Source organism: Micromys minutus, assembly GCF_963924665.1.
Source record: "Micromys minutus genome assembly, chromosome: 1".
Classification (NCBI taxonomy): domain Eukaryota; kingdom Metazoa; phylum Chordata; class Mammalia; order Rodentia; family Muridae; genus Micromys; species Micromys minutus.
Genome location: NC_137969.1, coordinates 225,904,378 through 225,931,097, shown reverse-complemented (window position 1 = coordinate 225,931,097; position 26,720 = coordinate 225,904,378). Strand labels below are relative to the sequence as shown.

At 46.0% G+C, this 26,720-nt stretch overlaps 1 protein-coding gene across 3 annotated transcripts in view; it reads right to left on the bottom strand.

The window, feature by feature from the left end:
* The window catches only part of SMOC1 (SPARC related modular calcium binding 1), a 153,998-nt gene that overhangs the window by 5,675 nt on the left and 121,603 nt on the right, over positions 1-26,720 (bottom strand). For all 3 annotated transcript variants that reach the window (XM_080932371.1, XM_080932372.1, XM_080932373.1), the window contains exons 8-11: positions 11,525-11,717; positions 10,916-10,998; positions 9,010-9,115; positions 1,341-1,585 (exon numbers count right to left, since the gene is read on the bottom strand). In XM_080932371.1, the coding sequence (XP_080788497.1) occupies positions 1,341-1,585; positions 9,010-9,115; positions 10,916-10,998; positions 11,525-11,717 (627 nt within the window). The remainder of the gene's footprint in view (positions 1-1,340; positions 1,586-9,009; positions 9,116-10,915; positions 10,999-11,524; positions 11,718-26,720) is intronic.

Here is a 26,720-nt window from a genome sequence, read left to right as displayed (position 1 = left end):
ACACACACACACACACAAATTTTTAAAAACAGGCATAGATAGATATACACGTACACACAGAGAGACTGTCAGACATGTACCTGTGCAGACATGCTCACAGAGATATGCCAAAGAGATACATGCACAGATTCATGCAGCCATGTCACAATCACATGTGCAGAAACAGGTGCTCCAGCCACACCCTCAATGCCACCTTTGAAGTCAAGGAGGAAGATTGGGAAAGAAACAGAATGTACCCCAGGAGTCTGGAAAAAAAAACTATTGAGATGACTTGAATCTACAGCCTGCTTCTGGCTGCATTTGGGTGGGAAAGGCATCCAAATCAGCACTGATTCTTAAATCCTGCCTCCCAGACCACAGCTTCCTCTGGATGTTTCCTCCAGGTCCTGTGTGCTGGCTGGAAGTGGCAGACACCTGGCCCCTGGCAAAGTTCCAGAGGGAGGCTCCCTGAGTTCCGTGGACCCAGTCACCACACTGTACCTTCCCTTGGCTTTAGATGCTGTATGGGCAGGTATTCTCAGCACAAAGGGGGCATGGAATGGGACAGGGTTGGGCCTCAGCAACTTCTAAGTTGCAAGTGTCTCCAAGCAGAACCCTGACAGTTCCTTTCAAATATGGCGTTCCCAAACCAGTGGTTCTTCACTACCTTTATAAAACTCCCACTTGAGTGAAGGGTTCTCTAGCCTCACCTTGTCTCTTGTCACCTATAGTTGCTGTAGCTCAGTGACAGCGTTCCAGATCATGAACCATCAGAAATGACATGCAGGCCACTTCTAAGACTATCCCAGAGAATTCCTTCACACACCCAAGCTTACTCTATAGGATGGTAGAGGACAGCATCAGACCCACACGGTGCCCTTAAAGGCCTGTTGGTGAAGGCATCAGGTCATTCTCAGTACCTGCTTCCTTGAGGTATTATGTAGAGAAGTCTCTAACCTTGTGCTATCCCTATATACACACAACACATACAACACACACGCGTATGCCCACAATCTGGAACCATGCTGGAACTCAATGGACAAAAGAGAAGCAATTTCAGCTGAGCTGAGCTATGTGTGCATGAGTCTATTCTCTACTTACTGTAGTCTTCCCTACCCTGACGAATACATTCTGATAGTTCTAATCACAAAGTACATGAATAACTATGGTGTCTTTTCAGTAGACTGTAAGAATAGAAACCTTACCAATCAATCCCATGGCTACAGAGACAGCTAGCCCTGAAGCACAACCCACTCCCCATAAATGGCTGGCGAATTCGTGGGGGTCTAAGATCTTGATGCTCAGGTAAGCCCTTGGTCCCTGTCCCTGCATCTGGCAGGCACACAGTGGGTAGAACTCACCTTCTTTGCTGACACCCAGGCAGCCCTTCAGCTCAGGCAGTGAGATGACCTTATCCTTGTTCAGGTCGCAGTAGTCGGTGAAGCGCCGGGCACATTTCTTGGGCTTGGCTTTTTTCTTCACATAGCGCTTGAATGGTTTCATCTCCCGCTTGTTAATGTCATCGCTGCTGTTGCTATCCAGCTGGCTGAAGTACCAGTGTGCCACTCGCTCCTCCAGGGTGTGGCTAGGGTCTGGCTCTGAGAACCTGGGCATGGACAGAAACCCCCACCGCAGAGAACATCACTCAGGATCTTGCAGGACTCACCTGCTTTGCTGTGATTTTCTCCCAAATGGCCAAACGCCAGGGTACTCACTACAGTTAAGGATTTACTCCTGCCAACCTGTACTCAAGGTTAATGATGTATCTGTGTTGGGAGGTGAAGGTAGTCCCTTGGAGAGAGATTAATTGTCTTCTGCAATGCCTGAGTCAGCTCTTATGAAATCAGATTAGCTCTTACAAGAGGAGATACCCAGACACACCCATTTCCCTCCATTTTGTGTGTGTGTGTGTGTGTGTGTGTGTGTGTGTGTGTGTGTGTGTTTTACATCTACTTTCTGTTATCTCAAGCTGTAAGAGGCCCTTGCCAGAGCCAAATGGATGTGGCATGCTCTTGGGCTTTCAGAAATGTGAACCAAAATAAAACTCTTTTTCATAGGTCACCCAGCCCAGGGTATTTTGTTAAAGCAACAGAGACCAAACCAAGACAGTCATCATGCTGGGGTACCCAGCTATTAGGTAGCAATATCTCTTTCCTTAGGGGCCTCCAAGTAATGTTATCTAAATGACCTGACTTGCCCTCTGGAGTAACCAGGACACTTCTTATGCACTGGAGACAAACTACATAGATTCAGTTCACCTGAATAAGCCATGTCTAGTATCTAAACTGTCCTTCTCATGACCCTTAGATCACTGTCATATAGGATGCTTTCTGAACTCCTGTATGGGAAGCAGCCAGGACTGGGGATGTCAGCTTAGCCTCAAGCTGCTCATGATCTAGGAGAAGCAGAGCCCAAAATATAAAGACTGGCAGACAAGATGTGTGATGTCCCGACCTGTGGCTTGTGCTTGTGCATACAAGAGTGGTCCTTTGTCACTCACTTTATTCATTGAGACAGAGTCTCTTAGTTGAAGTCATGGCTCCCCGACACAGTCGGTCTAGCTAGCTCACTCAGATACTCACTGTGTCCATCTGCTGAGTACTGGAGTTAGAGATGTTCCCAGAATTTACATTAATGGATGAGACCTAAGCTCTGTTCTCATGTTTGCTGCTTGTTCTTTGACTGCTGAACCATCTCCCCAGACCCAGAGATTCTAAAGCAAGCATATTCTAAACCTGCTGGGGTGAATCTCTAAAGCTTAAGGTGTCCACTCAGGAGATCTGGGGTGGGCCTAGGAGATCACATATTACCTGGAACCCCAGCCAATGCTTAGAGAAACTAGAGTGACCAGGATGACATCTTTGTTCCCAGACACGTAGTGTTGACCACTTCTGACATAGTCCATACCTTTAGACCACAGAGTTACAAGGCGTATGTATGTCTGCAATGGCCTACCTATCATTTTATTCATTACCCAATTATTTATGCATTATACTCAAAGAAGTCAGAGTGATACTAGTTACAGAGTTTTAAAGCCAATGATAGGTCTGTTCCAGGGGGATGAGTTAGAGTTTCTGAACAGAAGAAAAGACACACATACACAAGTGTCCTGCTTCTGTCCTTGGGGCTTGTCGATGACTATGAGCTGGGCTCCATATTCAAATGCCTGGGTCACATGCCCTTAGGGAGGGGAATAAAGCTGAGGTTTAGACCCTGTACATCTCAAAGGACTGGTGTGCAGAGTCTGCAACAAAGCATCGATGGTGAAGTTCCCTGGTGAGCAGGGCCCCTACACTAGGTGATAGGGACCAGTTAGCACACTCTGAAGATACACATGGATTTTTAAAAATGTCCAAGGCACTTAGTGATATGACACCCCTCTCGGGTTTGCTGTATATTCTAGAAAGGATTGAACCACCCCTCATCCCTCCCTGAGAAGCAGATAGAAAATTCCGTCTAATTTCACAGTGATTCCCATGTGACATGAAGTTCAAGCAAATAGAAGCTGCATTCTCCCGACAACCCCCCCCAAAGAAAAGCTTTAGTAGCTGTACAGTTCATTTTTAACAAAGCAGACTTCAGTCTCTCTCTCTCTCTCTCTCTCTCTCTCTCTCTCTCTCTCTCTCTCTCTCTCTCTCTCTCTCTCTCTCTCTCTCTCTCTCTCTGGAAGGCAGTCACGGAGCTGAGAGCACGCCAAGGCGAAGGCAGCTCTTCCTTTAACCTTTAGGCTCGGCATAGCGTAATGTCTACCTGGAGGCTGGAATAATAAAGTCTCGGTTGCTGAGACGGGAAAGGATGAGGTCATCCCACCCAGAGACCCTGCCAGAGAAGGTTTTCTCCCTAACGCGTGTTCCCTGAGCGCCCTCCTGCCTGTTCTCTGTGGCCAGAGCTCTCCCTACCTGCCTTCAGGCTATTTTGCATCCAGTTCTTCCTTGCAAGCTCTGAGTTGGTAGGGGGATGGGGGAGAGTGGGGGGAGGTGATCTTCTTCTGGGCTCTGTTCTTTTGCCTTTGTTGTCCCTTCTCGGTTCCCACATCAAGATCTTTAAGTATGGAGCAGCCCTGACTTCCCACGGCTAGCCTGCACACTCTGCCCACTGCCAGCCCATAGCAGAATGCTGGTATCTCAGGAGAAGCCTTCCAAGCTCCCAACCCACAGGCTCCTCTGTGGGAACTAAGAGTTCTGCCTCTGTGCCAACTCTTCTCCACCATCCTAGCTACCATGAGGCTCTGATTTTGAACCTCTTTGACCTCCAGAAGTCCCCTTACATAGCAAAAGTCTCAGCTGTACCTCAAGGCTGGGTGATGGCAGGGCCATACTTGGGAACCCAATACCTTACCAGAACAACCACCAAGAGCCTTTATACTTCTGATCTATCTACAAATCTTGGTATAGCCAGAGCAACAGTGCGCATGTGCAAGAAAAAATACCAGAGACCTCTGTGAACTGAGCTTCTCCTACAGGGGAGTGATAGATAAGAGTGAGGCAGATTTTCTAGGAGCCTCTCAGATCATCTAGAGTGCCTGCCATTGAAGACTCTGCCATTTATACCCTAACCTCAAAGTCAGAACCACTGGCCCCTCCGGCTCAAACAACTTTACATTTGTTCACGTGTGTGTGTGTGTGTGTGTGTGTGTGTGTGTGTGTGTGTGTGTGAATTTTTGTGTGGGGATGTACATGCCACAGTACACATGTGCAAATCTGAAGACAACCCATGGGAGTCAGTTCTCTCCTTCCACCATATAGATTCTTAGGATCTACTACTAGCTCAGTTGCTCAGTTTTAATGGCAAGCACCTTCACTTAAAGAACTATCTTGACATCTCTCCTGTGCCTATAAGAACCCTTTCATGGGTAAAGTTCTTCTAAAAGAGCCACCTCAGTAGGTGGAATGCCCAAGTTTTCTCAGATGTAGTGTGGAAAGCCACCCACCCAAAGATACCTCATTCTATATTCAGAATATATTCAGTGACTTTGACTTTGGGTTATTTTAGTAGCTTCTACCTTGAGGAATAAGGAAACCAACTAGAGCCAGGTCCCTCCCTGAACAGGCATACTCAGCCTTCTCCCAATTTTAGGGGTGGTGAAGGCCTTTCTCCTGCGCCACTCTCAGTTTTGATTCTGTGGCCTTGGCCCTGGCAGGTTTTGGCTGTAACACATCGCTGGAGAGCCAAGCCCATTTACCACAACCTGCTTTGGCCAAGATCTGGGGCCCAGTTCTGCTGTTCTAAGCAGTTTTAGAGAAGGTAAGGAGGGCTGGCCAGGAGGACTGAGCCAATCCAAGCAGACTGACTGAGCCCCATCTGGAGCTAGGTCCAAGCCCCACCAGCTGTACGGGTGGAGATGAGAAATGCCAAGTCAGCCACATTCCAGACTCTTCCTTGCAAAGCCATCAACAGACAACCAACTGCACTCTACCAGGAGAATGAGGACCACTCCACTGGCAGTCTCTCCTCAGGAAGCATGTGAATGACCATGTGGCTCACACAGACAAGGCTGGTTCTTCCAAGAGTGTCCTACATACCTGCCTACCTACCTTCCTACCTACCTACTTACCTACCTACCTACCTACCTACCTACCTACCTACCTACCTACCTACCCAGATAGATAGCCTTCCTTTTAGACTGAGGGTCTAGTGGATGGGTAGATGGCTGTTCCATAGAAAAATGCCTTCCAGAGCAGAGTGTAGGGGGAACCAAGGACATTAGTTAAACATCCAGTAAAGGTTAGGTGAGGAATACAGTCATCTAAGGATTCTTATGGTGCCTCTGCCCTTGTGCCAGCCATAGATGTTTCCACAGACATCCAACTCTATGTTGTCTAAGTTTAGATTTAGGAAGCACTGTTTTTGGCCACTGAATCAGGCTAGGAGGCCAGAGGGAAGCTGGTGCCTCCCTCTGTCCCTCTCCCTGCATTTACCCAGTCTTGAGAATCTATTCATTTCAGTAGTAAATCATCTTTCTCTACCCAGTTGTGTTCCCATCACCCTCTTGCTGACAACCACTCTCCCACCCCTTAAAAACTTCCCCTGGATTTGTATCATCATGCCATTGGGCACTCTCAATCACTGTGGTCCCTGATGCCTCTAACATGACTTGACACACCTCTGTCCAGCTCTGCAGCTACATTTCCGTCTGTCCATACCACATCTCAAGCTGATTCATGCCACTTCCTGCCCTTTTTCCCATATGCCCCACCTGACCCCACCTTGTTCATGCGTTTCTTGATGAAATGTCCTCAATCCTGGTACAATGTGGTCAGGACAACCCCCCCCCCCCCGTGTAAGTAAAAACATCACCTATTGTCAGCTTTCACGTGACCCTCCCCTACCCACACTGAGTCCTGGAAACTCTTTCTAGGATTATACTGGTTTTATAGTTGCCTCCTCAGTATATAATTCTCCCCCATGTGAGGGACTATGTCTTTTTCTTCAGGTATTCCCCAAAATGAGCATAGAACTAATACCAAAATAAGGCTGAGACTCGAGAGTCATTACAAAGTCATGTGTGACAATCACCATGTCTGACAAGTGGTAGGTTGAAGGAGGGATTGTTGATCAATCTTCTATACTGCTCAAACATCCTCTCTTCCTTCTTCCCACAGCCTCCTGCAAGACTTTCCCCAACTAGTATCCACTGATATCCAGGTTTGATCGCTAAATTCTGAGAAGAAAGGGTTGAATGTGGCTTTTTTAACCTCATACTTGAAATCCAAGCTCTCAATTTCAAAGCCAAGTCCAACACGCAGGAACTCTGGATTTTCTGATTCTTTTTATCCAGATATGCTATCTGGTCTCCAGCAGCCAGGTTTCTCCCATGCCTGTTCTACTCTCCTACCCCCACCCCTGTTCCTCCATTACAGAAGAGTGGTTGGCCAGCATCTGCCTATACAGGATCCCAAGCTGATCAGACGCAGGTGAGTGCTGTAGAGCCTTACTTATAAAAGACTCACAGTGAAGTCCCCCATTCAATCCAGCCTCATATTGTAAGAGTCACTGGACTCTCAGATCAACCCCTGTCTACTGTATCTACACCCTTCTGGCTATGTGTATTCATCGACACACATCCAATGTCTACTACGGGATCTAAATTCTAGGACTACATCAGGGAAGGACCTTAGAGAAGGTACTCTGACAATATACCGGACAGTCACCAGAAAGGGGTAATAATATTCTAGAGAGAAGGGGCAGGAGGTGTGAGGGTCCAAGGACAGCCAGAGTAGCTTGTGGAAGGAAGCTAGAAGGGCTAGTGCCTGGAACATGCTGGTGGGAGGGAAAACTTGAACAAGAGGCCAGTGGGATCTTCCTGAGGGTCATTCGGGTACATGCCCAGGCTTCTGCTTAACACAGTGGAAAGACCCAGGAGAGCCCGGGAAAGGCTGGCAGCCCTGACCCTCCCCCTGGCATCCCCATTTTCTCTCTTTCTTCATTCTTGCCTGATTTCTAAACTATTCTGTGGTCTACCTTGTCTTCCTGCTGATTAAAAGCCCAGCCCTTGGGTAACACAAGTACCCAAAACAGTCCAAACCTTTCATTCCTATCAAAACTAAGCATGATCATTTTAAGCTAATGTGAGCTTAAAATAAAAACCATGCTTTGGAAAGCATTTTTTTAAAATCTTTCCCCAATCCTAAATTTCACTTAAAAGAGGAGTTTGGTTTTTTTTTTTTTTTTTTTTTTTTTTTCTTCTTCTTCTTCTTCTTTTTTTTTTTTTCAAGTCCTTCCTTAAGGATACATCTGTATGAAAGACATTATACAGTTTCTGGGTTTTATTGCCCGTAAAAATCTCTTCGTCCTGTGACATGACAGCAGTCCTAACTTTTGGTGGCAGGGCCTGTCTAGGATCCCCTCCTGTAGCGAAGACCACAGAGTCCTGGGGTCAGTGGCTCTTGTGGAAACCAGGGTTGGGTGCTGATGTCTCTACAGGGCTGAGGGAGAACCAGGACCCCTGCACCCAGACCTGAGATTCTGTACCCACTCTGCCTCCACTATTATAGTGTTTTCTATTCTGTTTCTAAACCATCTAAAAACCTAGTTCTCCCTTCTGTATTCTAAGATCCCCATGGACGCTTGAAACTGATGATGATATAGAACTCTAAATACACCGTTTTCCCTAATATGCATGCCTATGATGGTGTTTAATCTATAGATTAGGAACATGTATACATTAGGCCGCAAAGAGTAGCAGCAATAACTAATAATAAGATCATGACAACGAGACACTGCAATAAAGGTTATTCTAAGCTTATAAATTGTTTTGTTTCTAGAATTCTCCAATTCAGCTCTTTTTGGACTGAAAAGCGAAAGAGAGGACAGAGAGGGGCAACGGCACCTCATGCCTGGGTTCTTGTCAGCCAGCAGTTGCTTAGCATGCTCTCGGCAATTACACACCCATTGGCATGCGGTAGTATACATTTGAGATGCTCACGCTTTTTTTCTTCCTGGCAACTGAGGTGCATGGCATCTGTTTTCAGATGCTGGGCTGCTGAGCACTGTGGGAACCCTCAAAGCAGCTTTCATCCATGGCCTGTCAGACTTTGTCTCCATCTTCCTTAGATTTTGTGTTGTGCTCCCCGAGATGAAGATCTGGCTTGTGTGCCCAGATAAGAGGAAACAGAGCTGTGGCCAGAAGCTAGCCTGTGCACTCATGGGACCCTGAAGTGCTTAGACAAGGATCTTAAAGAAATATAGCTAGTGTACCATCCTTTCCCCTTTCTTTTATTTTAAAATTCTTGTCTATGTAAGAACCCTGAATATATAAGCTCTGTCCTCCTAACAGGATTGTAAGAGCATGACACTGTACCAAACACCCTCTGGGCAGCAACTTAACCATCTTGACTGGCTGAGATGGGATTGTCTGAAATGCCCTGTTACTCAAGGTGTGGTTGCACACACCTGTAATCCCAGCACTCGGAAGGCAGAGGCAGGAGGATCTCAGCAAGATCATATGCTCCAGAGAAAAGCAGACTTCTCTCCTAGCCCCCTTAGTATCTGAAGCATCCTACTACACCCGAGTCCTGCTCACATTCTCACCTCCCACCTCCAGTGGGCACTGCTGAGTTAATGGCTTGAACCATGTCTGTGGTGAGGGCATCCAGCAGGCTGGTAATGAATTCCATCTTCTTCCCTTCAGGACAGCCTAAAAGACAAGAGGACATTTGAAGGAAGAATGTAGGTAATTTGCCAAGATAATGTCTTCCTCAACTACCATCCCCTCAGAGTCTTTGTCCAGCCAAAGACTGGGGATGTGTTCAGTGCTCAAATGACCTCCATAAGCCTCCATTGTCCTCTATGCATAATCCACTCAGAAGCACCAGACCAAGGGGTAATCAGCTTTCTTCTATTCCACAGAGTTCTGCTGAGAACCAGCGCAGAAACTGCATAAATGCCAGGAAGACAACCGACAGGGCTCTTAGCCTCACAGAGTTCACAATAATACGATGAATTATTATAGTGTACTCAAGACAGTAACCAGACAGACATTGTCCTGCTCTAGGAGCAAGAACTGGATGTCAAGAAGCACAAGGAAGGGAGAGAATCCATGATTTAAGCGAACACATCAAAACCCTCCTCTTCTTGCCCCCTTTTCTCCATAGGCAATGGTAACCGTAGACTCATCGTGAATACCCACAAGTTTCTATTCTTGTTTCACTATTTCAGCAAAAGTCCAAGCACAGGTAAGCCCTTGCACAGGTGTGCCGGTCCCAGATCCACGCCACAAAGAAAAGCATTGCTGTGGAAACCCCTTCCCTACCACTGCAGAGATGGGAGCCCTTCGCCTGCATCAAATGGGACTTTCTCTCTCCAACCCTCCAGGTCTCCAACTAAACATGACTTCTCAGAGCACTGTGGACTCAGTAACTTCTCGCTGTCATTCCCACAGCGATTCACTCTTCTCTGGAGGGAAGCTGACCTGGATCTATATATGCATATGACTGTCTCCTCTACTCTGTGAACCTCATGTCTTTGAGGACTATATTAAACCATGTCTGGCATGAAGTGGAGTGGCTGTTTCCATTTGTCCAGGGGTAGCTAGAAGGAGGTATCCTGGCCTCCCGCCTCAGATTCTATGACACTGTGATTTCTACTAACCTCACAGGGAAAGTCCCAGAGTTTCAGGACTCCGCGCTCTCTGTTCTCACTTTGGAGTCCTGGTGGGTAATAGGAAGATGGAACCAGTTCCCATCAGGACAGACCTAACCTTGTTCTGAGTAAAGATGACTATCAATCACAAACTTAGCTCCCACCTACTTAGAGGTGTGGTGGTGTTTTCTCCAACAGTGCTCTTCTATGTTTGTGTAGGTATAAGACAGGGTCACCTGAGAGAAGATTTTTCCCGTGCTTGGGATTTTTCTAGAATTGTGCACAAAATAGAGGAACTTAAGATCTACAGGAGAAAGTCCACAGTCCACATGCCCTGTATTTAGAATTCTTACTGAGACTTGGAGTCCCCTACAAATGAGGAAAAACCCAGCTCAGTTGCAATTGAGGTCCTGGACTATTGTCAGTATGTCTCATGTCACCCTTAGTGATCACCCCGTGTCACCAAGTGTCATCATATAAGCAATCCACAGAACAGGTGACAGACACCTAACAGGCTGCTCAGGGAAGCCACTTGGTGTAAGCTATCTTTGCTTAACAGCCTTCAAAATACCATCCTCACCTCACTGACAGAGCTCTAAGTCCCTGACGACATTCTTAAGACAAGGAGGAAAGAGCAAGGAGAGAGAGCAGTGTTCTCAAGGGCAGAGGACTGACTCTGGATGTAGATTCCACAGTTTCCAGGTCTGTGCTCTAACGATGGGCCTTCCCAGCATGCCTTGCTCTGTGCTGCTGATTGGAAAAACAGATGTGGAGGAGAGAGTGGCCTCTGCACAGCGAGGGGATGAGAAGCCCAAAGAACTGAAGGGGCCAGCCCAGGCAGGACTGTGTCTCCTACCTGGTAACTCCCTGTCCTTGAAAGGGTCATCTGCCTCCACGCTCTTGGCTCTGGCGTTACTCTCACAGCTTGGCATCACATAGCTTGGAGGAGAAACAGAAAAGTGAGGGGTCTTAAGGGGGTTGGTAACTGAGTCTTCTTCAGCCACAACTGCCCAGTAACAACCCATGTCATCACTGAGCCTAGAGTCCTTGGGAAGGAAAATAAAATAGTCCCTGAACCGCCCAGAAGCTACCAGACAACCCAGCATAAATGCTCCCATTGAGACATATTCAGGCATGTCATTTTAGCCACCCAAGCGTGATAACAATGCCATCTACCATCTGCACATGGATTTTTTATTCTTTTTGTCACATCAAGTCCAGGGTGGTATGTAAGCTTTTTATCAGAAACTGGAGTTGAGAGAGATCATGTAGGTTTCTAAAGTCCACAAATCAGTGGTCAGACTCCAGGTCCCCAAGTACTTCTGACTGACCCTCATTGTCTTGGAAATGAGACTTCAGTCTCCCCTGACTTGATTCTGTGAGAAGTAGGGCAGCAGAGTCAATAAAAGCAGAATAACCAGAAGTTAGCTGGTCCCTGCATCCCAGGATGCTCTAGCAGACTTACCGTGTGGAAGTCCCCGGCAATGGGCGCCCTGTGTCCACTAGAACACACCAACAATAGCCTGTGGACTGGTGGCATTGCACCGGCTTATAGAGCCCACCAGGAGCACACTCGGGGATCACAATGCCCTCTCGGGGATTCTGCCGGGCCTCTTCCAGGGCACTCTGTCTCTCCTGGTCACAAGAATGGACTTTCTCTGTAAGAGAAGATGCAGCTTCTGCTGACGATTATTCCTCCTCCTGTCCAGAATCCATAATAAAGAGCCGGGACCAGGCTTGTCCCCAAAGAACCAATGAATCATCCCAGACACCCATGTCTTGCATGCTGCCAAGGTGAAAGCCCCAGAGGGCCAGCCGGAGCCTCTCTACAGCTGTCTGTACTGCCAGAGACTCAGCACTTCCACCGCAGAGGCTCTCTGGAGCAACAAGCCAGCCGGCACATCAGGGCAGTGTTCTCCAGAGCTGCAATGTTCCTCCACTTTTACAGTTGTCCCTGCCAACGAGCTGGCTGCAGGCTCCAAGAGAGGGAGTAGCCAGACAGCCCTACACAGGATGCTGGGATGCCTATGCAAGGGCACACTCCCTAGTCTAGGCATGGCAGGACAGAACCAGAGACCACCACCCGTGGGCAGGGTCACGTTCCATACCCTGAATGGAAAAGAAGCAAGAGAGTCCTGGCTGCTTTCAACTCACCAACACAGGAAGACAAAGAAAGCTAGTGGGCTTGAATCTATTATTCACTGACGCTCCCGTTAAATAGGACAGAAAGGGGGGGGGCAGAGAGGTGTCTGTAGTTGGTAGCTTCAGGAATACATGAACATGTCCAAGTAGCCAAACCAACTTTCTCCAGAGCCAGGCTGAGGCAGTGACTGGGACCCTCTGCCACGTGTAACCACTTACAAAAGCCCCACATCTATCGGACCCCTTCCTGGAAAACCCTACCCAGTAAACCACACTGTCATCTCTTCCTGATTTTTTTTTCCTTTGTTTTGTTATTGGCCTTATTAGGGGGTGGGCAGGTGATGTTATTGTTTGATTTTAATTTTTTGGTTTAAATGCTTAAAAAAAACAAAGCGTGGCATTTGCTTCCTTATTGCAAACAACATCTTAAGAATATCTGTACAGGCCATATGGCCCCGAAAGTTAACCCCTCCACCCTCCTCAGATCTTGGCAGGCAAACACCAACACAACTTCAAGGGGATTGCACCGGGGGCTTGGGATAGCTCTCTCAGATCCAATTTGGTAGCCTCCCCCCCAACCCCCCATATTTCATGCCACGAAAGAGCTGACAGAGGAACAAAGAGAGAGGAAAGCAGCTTTTACCGGCACCACACTCCTGTAACGACCTCTGACAGGGCCTTTAAATTTCAGACCCTCTAGGCCAGCCTCTCCGGCCATAAATCAGACTACTGCAGATGCAAGGGGATGGGGAGGAGCACCTCCCCCTCTTCCAGGGCAGCCGGATGGTGAACCTAACTTCACACCACAGTGGGCATGAGAACTGGGGAAGCTGGGGGCGGGGGGGGGGGGGCTGGGCTGAAAGAAAAGCTGACCTGGGGCTCAGGCCCTGTGGATAGATTTCTGGAAATCCTTCCCTTTTTATGACCACCTATGGAGAGTTAAATCTAAAGACAATGAAGTTCCCAAATCTAGAAACAGGCAGTGGAGCATGGCATTAAATAGAAGACTAAATATAGGATTTGTCACATTAATGTCCACACTGAAAGTCTGGTGTCCTGTGAGGAAAATGCTGGAGTGACAGCACAGCTGGGCTGGGGAGATGGCTGCTTCCTTAGGTGACGTGCCTGCCACAGAAACAGGAGGACTTCAGGTCAGATCCCCAGCGTACAGATAAAGTCCTGGCATGGGCACCACAGTCCCATAGCCTCACCAACTGGTGGAACAGACAGATACAGGGGGATCCCGGGAGCTCACTGGCCGCCATCCCTGATGAGCTCCACCTTCAGTAAGAAACAGTGTGTCTCAAAATAATAATGATAATGATAATAATAACAACATTGCAGGGTGTAATTCAGAAAGATATCTGACTTCAACCTCTTGCCGTCACATGGATGTATATACATGTATATCCTTCACAGCCACACATGAACACACACACACACACACACACACACACACACACACACACACACAGCACCAACAATTTGTGAAAAGTATACAGCTCATCTTCCAGAAAGGAGAAGGATCTCTAATGACTTTTTAGAATGAATGACAAGAGCAAACATTCTTGAGTGAAATGCAGCGGGCAGAAGGAGGGCTTTGCCTGTCTAACCTCTCAGCCCACCCACCCTGGGCACTATGATGATCCCCACTTCGTGAACAAGAAAAAGACATTCTGGGGAGAATGACTGTTTCTTAAGTTCCCCTAGAGCTTGAAGCTCCACTGGAGGGCTTCGGACAGTTCAGCCCCCATGCTAGCCTCTGGCCGTCTGCTCTGCAGGGAGAACACATGTATTTTTACAGCGGGTTCCTCCAGGTCAGACACCTAACACACTCTCTAAGATCCGCACTCAAGAGCAAATGTGTTCACACCCACAGCTCCTCCAGATGGAGCATCCCTCTCAGTCTAAGCATGTGATGCTTGCACCTCAGGGTCTATATCTCTTTGTCTTGGAACTGGAAAACCAAAACCCAAAAGCCAAATTTGTAGCTCCCCCAATCATTACATATTCATCTACACGATGAACAGGAATATCAAACATTTATTTGAGTTTTTGAAAAGTGACAGATTTGGTAATGGGCCTTCTACTTATATTACCTCGAGTCACACTATTTCCAATCTTTGGAGACACATATCAACACCAGAAGCACAGACTGGTTAAATAATTAGACCGGGATCATGAATTAGGGATCCAAGGTTGTGGCTCAGCAATACAGTGCTTATCTGGTGTGCCAGAAGCCCTGGGTTTGGTCCCCAGCACTGAATAAACCAGGTGTGTGGTGCACATCTGCAATCCCAGCATTCAAGAGATGGAGACAGGAAGATCAGGAGACAAGCCGACGTTACACAAAGCACTATCTAATAAGAAAGAAAGACAGACAGAGGGAGCGTGGGGGAGGGAGAGCGAGACAGAGGGAGGGGGAGAGAGGAAAAGAAAGGAAAGGAAGAGAGTGAGGGAGGAAATAAATCATAGCTAGGAGGAGTCAGAGGTGGAACCCCAGCCCACCCATGTTCTTTACCTCTCTAGAGTAGCCTCTTTCATTGCTACAGGCTGATCCAAGCTTTATTTTATCCTATACTTTCCTTATACTTAACAGCGCATGATCACAAAAGAGTCCCCAATGCCTGTGTCTCTATGCCCCATAGTCCACATGGACTCTGACTGGTCTTAACCCACAGAAGAACAGCGTGGTGAGTCTGGAGAAAAAACACAGACCTTTGGAGAGCCAACTTGTAACTTCTGCTTTCCCTCTCAGTGAGCCCTGAGAGTGCCACATGGGATGCTCTTGTATATGCTCTACCCTGCTGAAGGAGCAGAGAGAAGTATATGCTCTACCCTGCTGAAGGAGCAGAGAGAAGTATATGCTCTACCCTGCTGAAGGAGCAGAGAGAAGTATATGCTCTACCCTGCTGAAGGAGCAGAGAGAAGTATATGCTCTACCCTGCTGAAGGAGCAGAGAGAAGTATATGCTCTACCCTGCTGAAGGAGCAGAGAGAAGTATATGCTCTACCCTGCTGAAGGAGCAGAGAGAAGTATATGCTCTACCCTGCTGAAGGAGCAGAGAGAAATATATGCTCTACCCTGCTGAAGGAGCAGAGAGAAGTATATGCTCTACCCTGCTGAAGGAGCAGAGAGAAATATATGCTCTACCCTGCTGAAGGAGCAGAGAGAAGTATATGCTCTACCCTGCTGAAGGAGCAGAGAGAAGTATATGCTCTACCCTGCTGAAGGAGCAGAGAGAAATGCTTTAGTCTGCTAGCAACATGACACAGGTCATTTTGGATGTTCCAGTTCCTACCTGTCCTCTACTTGGATGAACCCCGGAGCCGATTCATGTAAAACTAGTGAGAAACGTCATTCTACCAAACGGACAGATAACATTGGCAAGAATAAATTATTGTTCTGGTACACTAGTAGATTTGTGCTAGCTTGTTATATAACAATGGATCCAAAATATCTAGCTAGAACTGCTGAACTCTGTCACTTTAAGCCAAGGGGATTCTTATAGCCCCTGCAAGCCCTTCAGATGTTATACAAACACTGATGAGTAAGTTTCAGGGAGTGGAGACACACTTACATATCTGAGGACCTGGGAGCCAGTCCCTCCTTGGAGCCATCCAGGACCTGTCCTGTCAGTCACCTTCCAGATGGGTCTCACCATCCACTTCTCCTGGTTTTCTCAGGCTGGCTTACAGAGTGCAAGCTGGGACTGATTGTAAGGGTCTTTTTAACTGCACTAGGTCACAGAGCAAGGGACTCTGTTGACATAGATGCAGGCCATTCCAGAACACTTCACCTCTGCTCAAGAAAATGCATGAAACAGAGATAAGATAGAAAGGTATGGCCCAGTAACTAAGAGCATGGGCCAGGGCTACCTGGATATGCCTAGAAAGCATAACCCACACCACACCTCGAGCAAGCCCGAGGATGGATAACCACGCCTACTTGTCCACTTCCTCATATGTCCTTCTAACCTTCACCTGAGATGGTGCCCAGCATCAAGAGCTTAGTCAATCTCCACTTGGCAGAGAAACCTCTGGCTCAGAGAAGAAACCCAACAGAAAACCAACTCAAGTTGAGAACACACAAAGTCCTGGCTTGCACCAGAAGACACATAGTGTGTCTTTCCCCAGTCACACGTGACATGCCACGGAAGAGAGTGGGTCCAGGGCAGAACAGCACCGAGCAAGGCTGGAGGCAGGGCTGAAAAGGGCAGATGTAATGAATGAACACAAACCCTGTCTGTGGGGAACCCAGGTCTTTATGTGTCGGCCAAAATAGGTTCAGCACAGAGGACATCTCTGTCTGCTAGGCCTGGCTCAAGTCTCCATACCTCACAATTACCCATGGTAATTAGGAGCACAGAGGGTGGACAACATGAATTCTTAGCTAATCCCCTGTCGTCGCTGAAGCCCAGTTTATCGTCTCTTCCAGGACTCTTCTCCTTCTTCATCTTTTTAAAAATTTATATATATTTTAAGAGCAAAAGTGTCCAACAAGCATAAGCATTACAGGATTCAGGCTGTTCTAACTTTCAGATTATTGACTTCAAGAGAAGGACACGCTCAGAGAAGAGACAGAGGAGGAAGTGAAAAGTTCCTGAGTAACCAACACCTAAATACCTTTGAAAGACAAATTATCAGCAACCAGTGGACTGACCTTACTGTGGTGACAGAAAACAGGAATTTCATGGTGGGGAAAGTAGATGGAGAGAAGGTGGAAGGGGTTGTTGTCAAAGAAGGACCATATCACTCAAGGTTCTCCAGAAACACACACTCACACAGACATACACAGATGCATACACACACACACACACACACACACACACACACACACGCACACATACAAGAGGGAGATTTTAAGGACTCGGCTCATGAATTAGGGGGATGGCAAGTCTAAACTATGCAGGCAAGCCGGTTGGGTAGAAATGCAGGTGAGCAAGATGAGACAGCCTTGAGTCTCAGATCAATAGGTCGTACCCACAGCGTAAAGACACAAAAGCAGGGATTCTTCATCACAGTCTCTGGAATTCTTACATTTTGGAAATGATTGCATTGCATGAGGCTGGCCCACACTGTACAAAGTAATCTGACCTAAGTAAAAGCAACTGTGGATGCTCACATCACAATAGCTAGGCAGTGCTGGGCCAAACAACAGAGCCAGGCTGCTCAGCCCAATGGACAATTAAAGGATGCATTATAAGAACTTCAGGAAAGACAAGACAAATACCTAGAAAAACTGAGGAGTCATGACCAGATGTGGTGGTACATATCTAGAGTCTCAACACAAGGCAGGGACTAAGGGAGCAGGGGAGCTAAAGAAGAAAAATCAGGAGTTCAAAGCTAGGCTAGGCTACATAATGAGCTCCTAACTAAAAAAGACAAACAAAAGCCTGCAGACTGGGAGGATGCCCTGGCCAAAACTGTGGTCTCTTCAGATAAAGACCTCGTGGTTCCTTAAAGCAGCCTCTTTGGCCCTCCTGAGATAGTTGCTTATGTTGTTGCAATAGGCAATAAGAGACAGATGGAGGGGGGGGAGGTACTAACAGGGCTCAGGACAGTGTCCTGAGAAAGGAAGGCCCAACATATGTGAGCCAAGGCTGTGAAATGGATAGATACTTAGTCTGGTACCATATTAGGCTCTGAGAAGGCTGGAAATTTCTGAGAATTATATGTTCCATTAAGAAGAACTAACAATGATGCATCAGACTGTCCTCATTCAAGGTCTTTCTTTCTCTGTTCCTGAAGCTATCTCTGAAGGCTCCTCATTGAAATGAGGCCAAGGAACAACATGGTCCCTGCTGAGACTCTGTGCCCTTTAACATTTATTCTCTGACTCTACCAACTGTAAGTGCTCCTTCCTGTCCACCGCTCCACCACCTCCATCTCTGAGAGACATGGGCTCTCACAGAGAAAGAATCCACAAAGTGTATTTAGTCCAAGAATTTTACTGTAGCCACGTACAGCAGAGTAAGCGCCAGTCAGGGGGTTGGAACAAGAGCCTCTGACCCCAACTCATCCTGAGAAATGCTGCACACAACCCTCAGCTTCTCGAGACTGCATTTTCTTACGGGGTAAACATCAATAAAGGGGAATTCATCCTAGGAAAATGAGAAGAGTTTACTTATATTCATTGCAAAATGAATCATCTCGCTGGGCCAAGAATATTAAGGAAAACACTGGCCTTGGTTCAACAACAATGACCTTGAAACCTCTTCAAATACCTCCCGCCCATCTCGTCTCTTATCAAAAATGAATAAAATGCTGACCGACAACCCACAATAACAAACCATACATTTTTTAAAAAATCTTTCTAAATAGTGACATAAAATTCCAGAGGTGTTGTAAGGGACAGTGTAGCTCCCACTACAGGTTTCACCAGGTCTGAGAACACAGGGCAGCCCAGTGGCTGAGAGTTGGGTGGAGAGGCAGAATGCAGGAGAAGGGCCTGGGTTTTACACCCCTGCCTTTACTGTTGACGGGGCTGGTGTGGGAACTGGAGGTGTGGTGCTGAGGCAAGGGCCATCTAGAATTATAATCTTTAGGAATGGTTTACAAGCATCACTGAGCCACCCTTTCTGTTTATACAGCCACATGGAGTTTTGGCACCCATGTCTTCAAGTCATTTATATGAATAGGTTATTTTTCTTACTGTGGACTTTGCAGTTTTTTTTTTTCAAGAGAGGCTAAGTGCCCCCCCCCCCCCAGAGGATAATTTTTCCAAAAATCTTTCACCATTGGGTTTTCCATCACCTCTGTCAGTGAGGGCCACTTGGCCAGAGCCAGTTCCCAGCTCTCCATATTGTGTGAGTTGGAGTGATCTGTGTGACTTTGAGAACCCCACAGAGAGGGAGAGTCCACAGAGCTACTGCCCCAAGCTCCCTTCAGAACACAAGACAGGCCATTGGCTAAGAAATGGAAAGAGAGCCGGCAGCAAAAAGCCACCTACTAACAGAATAATGTCACCTCTGGTTATCAAACCAATGTAGAAGTGAGGAATCAGGAAGAGAATTTGCAGATTTAATAAAGACACTTCTTCCATTGCAATAGGTTGTTTTTTCATCCCTATTTTTCATTTGTTTGTTTATTAAAAAACAAACAAAAACCCTTTCTCTACAAAATATGCCTCTAAAGGAAGTGAAAGAAATGATACCATCCCTCATTCAAACTTGAGAAGGACTTTAGAGAATGCTTGGGAGGACCCAGCCTATCCCATGAGCCAACTAGTTAAGAAAGGTTCACCTTCAGCTCTGTCCCAGAGGGAGACTTTGGGATGCTGTAAAATCTTAACTGGATGTCTGTTCTCTAAAGCCAGAAGGAACTTGGAGCATCCAGATGAAATGCTCCAGGAGAGAAGACAGGGTGAGGAGACCTGGGCTTTCATGGTCCTGCAACTGAAGCAATGATGTGTCCATCACTTCAACTCCTGTGTACTTCCCCCAAGGGATTTACACAGTAGGAGATTTCACAGATGCCAACAGCAGTCAGAATAGAGGCAGTACAGCAAGTTAGTCAAGAGCATAGTCTTTTGTTTTCTCCTTCTTAGCTCTTGATCTTGGATAGTCTCAAAGTTCCTTACCTGCACAAGCATGGTAGCCCTTATACATGCCCCACAAGCTGTTTATGATGAGACTTAAGTTGTAGCTCAGTGGTAGGGTGCTTACTTAGCATGTATAAGGCATTGATTTAGATACCCGACATCATAAAGTAATAGTACAACATTTACCCTGGTGCTACAGTAAAGTGGTAGCTACTATCATAATTAACTAGTCTAAGGTGGCGATGTCCTCAATACTGTATAGAATATATCCAATCTTCTTATCCCTGTGTTCAACTTGGCTCCTCAATTGGCCTGTAATGGCTAACCAAGGAGCAGGTTATGGGAGCAGTCTGCCCTGGTACACACAATAAAGGTACACAATTCAGAGGAAATGTATCTCTCTAGCTCTCTATTTAGATATCTTAATGAGTCTGTCTGCTTTTTTACAATAACTTGCAGAACTTTAAAAAAGAAAAAACACTGACAGACTGCTCAGCCCTACTATAATGGAGCACTTGACTAACCCTGCCTTTGGGACACAACTACCCAATGGCTAGCCCTTCTGTCTCAGGCTTAGTGCCTCATAACTTTTGTTGGGCTTAGAGCCCAGCATGAGCTTTCAATAGCTGGACTCTTGTTTTTTCATTACAAAGTCAGTGGAGGTGCAGGAGGCTCCTCCCCCTACCACCCCATGCTTCTGCCTCTACCAGCCCACAGACTTACAGTTAGACAGGAGCAGGCATACCTTCCCACACTTACCTGCTCAAGTCACTGGAAGCTGAGCACCAGGAAGAGGCAGAGTTGAGGGCAAGCATTTCCCTTGTACCTGCCTCAAACATTTTTTGTTGTTGTTGTTGTTTTGTTTTGTTTCTTGTTTGTTTTTAGAGAGTGTTTACTGTTTGTATTTTAATAAAACATAAAATAGTGCATCAAATTATTCAGGAAAATTCAGGTAGAAGAAATATAATAACATATGCATTTCTTTACAAGGTTTCAAATCAGTTCTACAAGTGTGTGTGTGTGTGTGTGCGTGTGTGTAAACTATGCCATTTTCACTTCTACTTTCTGTATGGAAGAACTCAAGTATAGAAATAAGCTTTGTGGTGCTGAAGTCACATTAGGACCCTCTCACTAAAACACAAGAAATTACAGAAGATATCCCAGTGAAGACTTTGACTATGAAGACTGTGTATGTTTCTGTCTTGCCAGGACCTACAGATGGCTAACAGTTATCAGTATGCCCTGAGTCAGACTGCCCTGAATCTACTCATTAACACACGAATGCACTCACACACACACACACACACACACACACACACGCACGCACGCACGCACGCACGCACGCACGCACGCACACGCACACGCACACGAACACACACGCAGGCTCAGTGAAGGTATCTCCTTTGGGCAAGTGCCTAATATGCTGCTTTGAATCCGTGATTCAAATGGGACTGACTGACTTGAGACCTCGTATAATGTTCACACTTAACTTAAACACTTATGCAGTAACCTCATATTTCTTTGGGGGTACTGTTATGTGGTCCACAAGCCATAGCTAGCTTTCTGTGCCTCTAAAGTTCCCTCTTCAGGCAGAACTAACATCCCAAATCCTCAGTGCTTCCCCAGGGGTAAATGTGCTGTTGGGATGAAATGTCATGGGTGAAGAGGAATCAAGAAACAGTACAACCATCCTGTGTAAATAGAATCTCTGCAGAACCTAAAATGGCCAAGCATGGCTCACCATGGTCTGAAGTGGTAAACACCCACTTCCTACACAGGCAGATGATGAGCTCTTAGGGAGAGGTGGGGGATTTCTTCTGGGATAGATTGTCCCAATTTAATCCATAAACATCTTTTCTCTCAACATCCCTCATCCCAGAGCACCAGTGGCTCACAGCCACACACCTTCATTGACTCATGCGACAAAGTCAAGAAAGATACACTTTCCTCCAAAGGACTTGGAAATACTTCACAGTAGTTCTATAGTGACAGGTACCAGGAAACAGTACCCTGGCTTCTTCCCAGATTTTCTTGGTAATTTCATTAACCCTACCTGCAGGCTCTGTACCAGAAGGACCAAAATACAGAAAATTCAACTTCAAGCAACAGAAGAAGAAAGGACATAGACAAAGGGAAAAGATAAAAATTATGGTTTTTTTCCATTTGTCAAAATTAAGTATACCTCTATTTCCTCCCCCCAGAATACTAATATTGTAAGTAAGCTTCACACCCTGCTTACTTACAAAGGCATTTTTACATAAAGGAGGCTCTTGGAATAGAGCCAGGTCATCACTGACTTTCAGAACGTGGGATGGATCCACTACTGTACTTAGGTGGGTTCTTTCACAGCAACTTAACAACTGAGGACAAAAGGAACACAGTAGGCCCTGGTTTTACTATGGAACATTAAACTGCATATGAGACCCACTTTTAGAAACAGGACATTTACAGGTAGAGGCTGAAACCTACAGCCACTTGCCTCCCATCCCATCACTACAAGCAGACACTGGGTGACAGAATAAGGTGACCAACCAAGAGAGCCACTGTTAGAACAAGGTAAAAGTGGACTGTAGGTCTCTCTCTGAGGCCTCCAAATAACAATCACCTTTCCTCTCAGCAAAGGATTTTTAAAAAGAAAATTTTAAGAAGCAGAAAAACAGGAAAAGGACAAAGCCTTTGTTGTCAAGTGAATGTCCTGGGAAGAACCACACGGCTTCATCTCAGTACCATTGGCCACTATTGACCAAGGCATTTTTATGAGCTTAAAGGGCAGATACCCTAAAAGACCATTAAAGAGTGTGTTTTCATACAGACATTTTAACTGCACACAAGCCTGGTCTGGTCCTAGTTGCTAATGCTGGTAGATTACTCATTCTTCCTCCCGATCTCGTCATGCGTGAGCTTCCAGGTGGCTGTGGGGTATTTGCTTACAAGGCTACCACTGGTTTCCTTGCAAGCTGTTTATTTTTCCAGCCTCAGGTCATTACATCAGCCCACGGTTTCCAGTTGGGCAAAGAGTGGAGACTTGTGGGGGTGGGGATCCAGCCAGAAGGTGTAGTTGCCTCTGTGACCCCAGTCATAGTAGCTATCCCAGAAGAAACTTCCTGCGTGGAAAAGCAACCTCAACTGTGGCCACTGGCTCAGAAGCCTGTCTAGTAGAACCACATTGCACCAAAATGAGTAAGGGCAAAAATACTGTAATCCTACATACCTGTGACATGTGTGTGAGCTTTGGGCAAACACAGACATTCTCATGCAAAAAGAAACAGGACTCTTGTTTCATTGCAAAATATCAAAGAAATGTGTTTCCACTTTGGGTCCCTAATGGCAGCTCTCTCTCCAGAGCACAGAATGACCATAAGGTGCTTGCTTCATCCACAGACCGCATGCTGGTCACGGAGATAGAAGTAAGGGTGCTAGGATTTAAATCATGGGGCCAGGTTCTGGAGCCTTCTTGCAGTCCCTGATTATATCAAGAAAGAGTTTTGTGGAAAAGAAAGGAAAGGAAAAGACACAGAAACAGAAGTGGGAATAGGTGCTAGCCTAGGATCCCAGGAAAAGGGGAAACATGTTGGAGCCCTGGATCATCACCATGGCACACAAAGAACATTGTGACCATGGCCCTGACTCTAGTTCCATCTCAGAAAAGGAAGCACCGTGTTTTGCCAAATAGAAACAAAAAGACACATATCATAAAGCGATAAAGACTTAAAACGTATCTTCATATAGTCAGCTTAGAACCAGCGGGTGAAATGAAGGGTTAGATGAAGGCTAATTCTTGTTATCTTATCTCTTTACCTTCTTCTATAAACAGAGATGGCTTAAACCCATTTTAAATACTAGGTACTTTAAGAAATGTCATGACACCTAACTCTGGATTTAAAAGGAAAAAAATCCAGCAGGAGTTCATATTTCCTTGAAAAAGCAGCAGAGGTTCTGGCCAACACTCCTCTGGGACATTCTGCTCCCAAGTTCTGAAGTGTCAGCTGACCAGGAACATCATCTTCCTAGATACAGAAAGTTCTCCTGGAGCCACAGATGCTTGTAAAAGAGACATATGAGGGAGGTGGTCATAAAGAAGACCAGAAAGGCAAACCTGAACTGCTGAACTGGCTGAGGACTCAGAAGGCCACAGCAGCCATATGAACACAGGAAGAAGCTCTCCAGAAAGAGAAGAACGGACACAGCGTCTGCAGGCAAGCATGTGTCATGTTATTGCACAACTTCAGGCGCCCAGTGGAACCTTTCCAACATCAACAGTCCCCAGGCCAGAAAACAAACCTGGCGTCACAGGGTCTGAGTGTGAAAAAAGGATGTTTGGGGTGTAAAAGAAAGTGGAATTGCTTTTTTTTTCTTCTGAGAGAAGGCTGAGAAGATGAGTTCTCATGCAGGCATACTCCATAAAGTCTGACTCCAACTGGCCTGTGCATGTGATAAACATTCACCTGAACACAGAGTCGTCCATTAAAATCTAACAAAGTGCCGTCTCGGATGTTTAACTCTAATGTTCTGGACCTCACTAAAAGCCGATTGATTGGACTTACATTCTCATCAAAGGACGTCTATCTCTTCATTAACTGAATGTGCCAATGTGTGAGAATGGGCTAGGGCAATGCAAAAAAAGGCATCCCACCAAAGCAGCTTTGCTTTGTCATTTTAAAATTGTTTACAGTAAATCTATGTGCCCGGAACTATGTGCCTAAAACTGAAGCTACGCAAAATTCTGAAGGAAGATAACCTCGTTTTACATGTAAGGAAAGAAAGACTCAGACTTTGACTGGATGTCCCAGGCAAGGAGAGCCAGTCTTGGAAACCAGGTCTGTCTGTCCATCTGATTCCAAAGCCCATGCTTTGACCAGTATTTGGTTTGTGTATAAAAAATTTCCTGCCCCACTGCCTGAAAATCCAGACTTCGGGATGCTTCCTTGACAACAGCTGCGAGAGAGCATTGTACAACAGGATGGCAAAACTTGAATGAGATGATACAGTCTTGTGAGCTGCCCCAGGAGTCGCTGTGATGGTGCAGGCTCATCTAGAACATCATGAAGCATCTCAGGAGCCACCGCTCCTACATCTGTTTGGTCTATGAAGGGGCTGAAAAACTTTGGTGAGACAATCCCCATCCATATATCTCCCACCCATGCCATATTCAACTGCATACACCAGGGCACAGAAGAGGTCCTTTGTGAAAGATCATAAAGTAAATATTTTAAGTTTTACAAACGATGCAAGCTCTGTGACAGCTATGCAAGCTTATTCTTGTGAATGCAAATGGCCATAAACAACACAGAGATAAGGGAGTGTAACTGTGTCCTAATAAAACTTTATTGCAAAAACAGTCTGGCCACTTCTTATCCACTATATACTCTTGTAGAACCGTGTCTTTTAAACCTGATTCCATTAATAAGATTGACAGGTATCAGTCAGTATGGCCAGGTGATAATGACAGAGGATATTTTAGTCCGCTAAAGCATCAAAGACTTATACTTTTCTTTGATCTAGTCCTTGTAAAGAAGCGTTAGCTCTCCTGCAGCTCTCCTGTCCTATATACTAACTTTATAGGGCCAACAGCTATGAAGAATAAAGGTGGCTGGATTACTGCAACAAGAAGATGGTTGAACTTGCCTAAAAACCTCAATATGACCCTATCATGAGGCAATAGAAAACTACATAGACCAATAGGGGTGGCAATCAGAGCTTGACACCAGCACTTTGTTACAGCCCAGAAAGACAGGTGCTACTGGCTTCCTCTAATCTAGCCACAATAAGCACTGTCACTGGCTAGAGTGTGGTGGCACACATCTGTAATCTTAGCACTCGGGAAGTTGAGGTTAGAGGGCTTTGAGCTCCTGGCTACTCTAGGCTATGTACAAAGACACTACCTCAGAAAGTAAGAGTTGAAGATGTGGATCAGTGTTAGAATGCATAGCATGCACAGGGTCATAGCATGCACAGGGTCACAGCATGCACAGGGTCATAGCATGCACAGGGTCATAGCATGCATAGTACCCACAACCAAAATACCATCATGTTATTGTTACCAACAATGTAAATAATAATAATCACAATCATAATAATATAAATACACCTACAATTCATCATTTAGTCAGGCACCAGTCACAAAATACATAGGCATTAACTCAGTGAACCTTTTGAGGGTCAGACCATGATCCCATTTTACAGTTAAGAAATGACTCTTACTTGACTACAGTCACTCAGTGTGTGTTAGAATCAGGATATGCACTAGATTTTGCCAATTCTAAAACCTGTGCTTAAACTGGTATACTATTCTGCTATACTCTAATCCAAGAGGGGTCACACAGCCTCCTCTCTGTCCCCATCCCCTACTTCTAGCTCGTGTCAAGTAGTAAGCCAGTTACACAGAGAAATACTGACCAGCCCCACACTGAAAGCCCACCATTGTGTTATAGATTCACCTCTGTCTCACTCACTGGGCTTCAGCCTCTATGCTACCACCTCTAGTACGGAGCTGGCACACAAGTCAAGTAGAGGTGCCAATGACAGCACACCCACTCACTGGTCACACAAAACTCTGCCCGTCCATTTAATGGTGGGAATCCTTTCTTCATAGCCTTCACCACATATGGTCACATTACACTCAGCCTACAACATCAATTGCACTAAGTGATATTTCTCATGATGGTATCTTAAGTGAAAGTATGAGTCTCCCTGCCAGTGACATGGTTCTGGTTTGCTATGAAATTTCATGCTGGTGAATACTGAGTCTTTACTGGTGGCCAGTGAACTCGGTTGAGTTTCATCTTTGTTGGCATCAAATACTGCTTCAAGTAAATCCTACAAATGTGACTACTCTTCAAAATCCATCACCTTTGTACCATCACCATCCCCAAGACCTCAAAAGGTCAGCTCAGAAGGGCCGTGACAACGAGCAGTTTTAAATCTCAAAACAGAGAAACTAAGTCTGTTGGGCTTGACGTCCAACTTCCATATGCCCA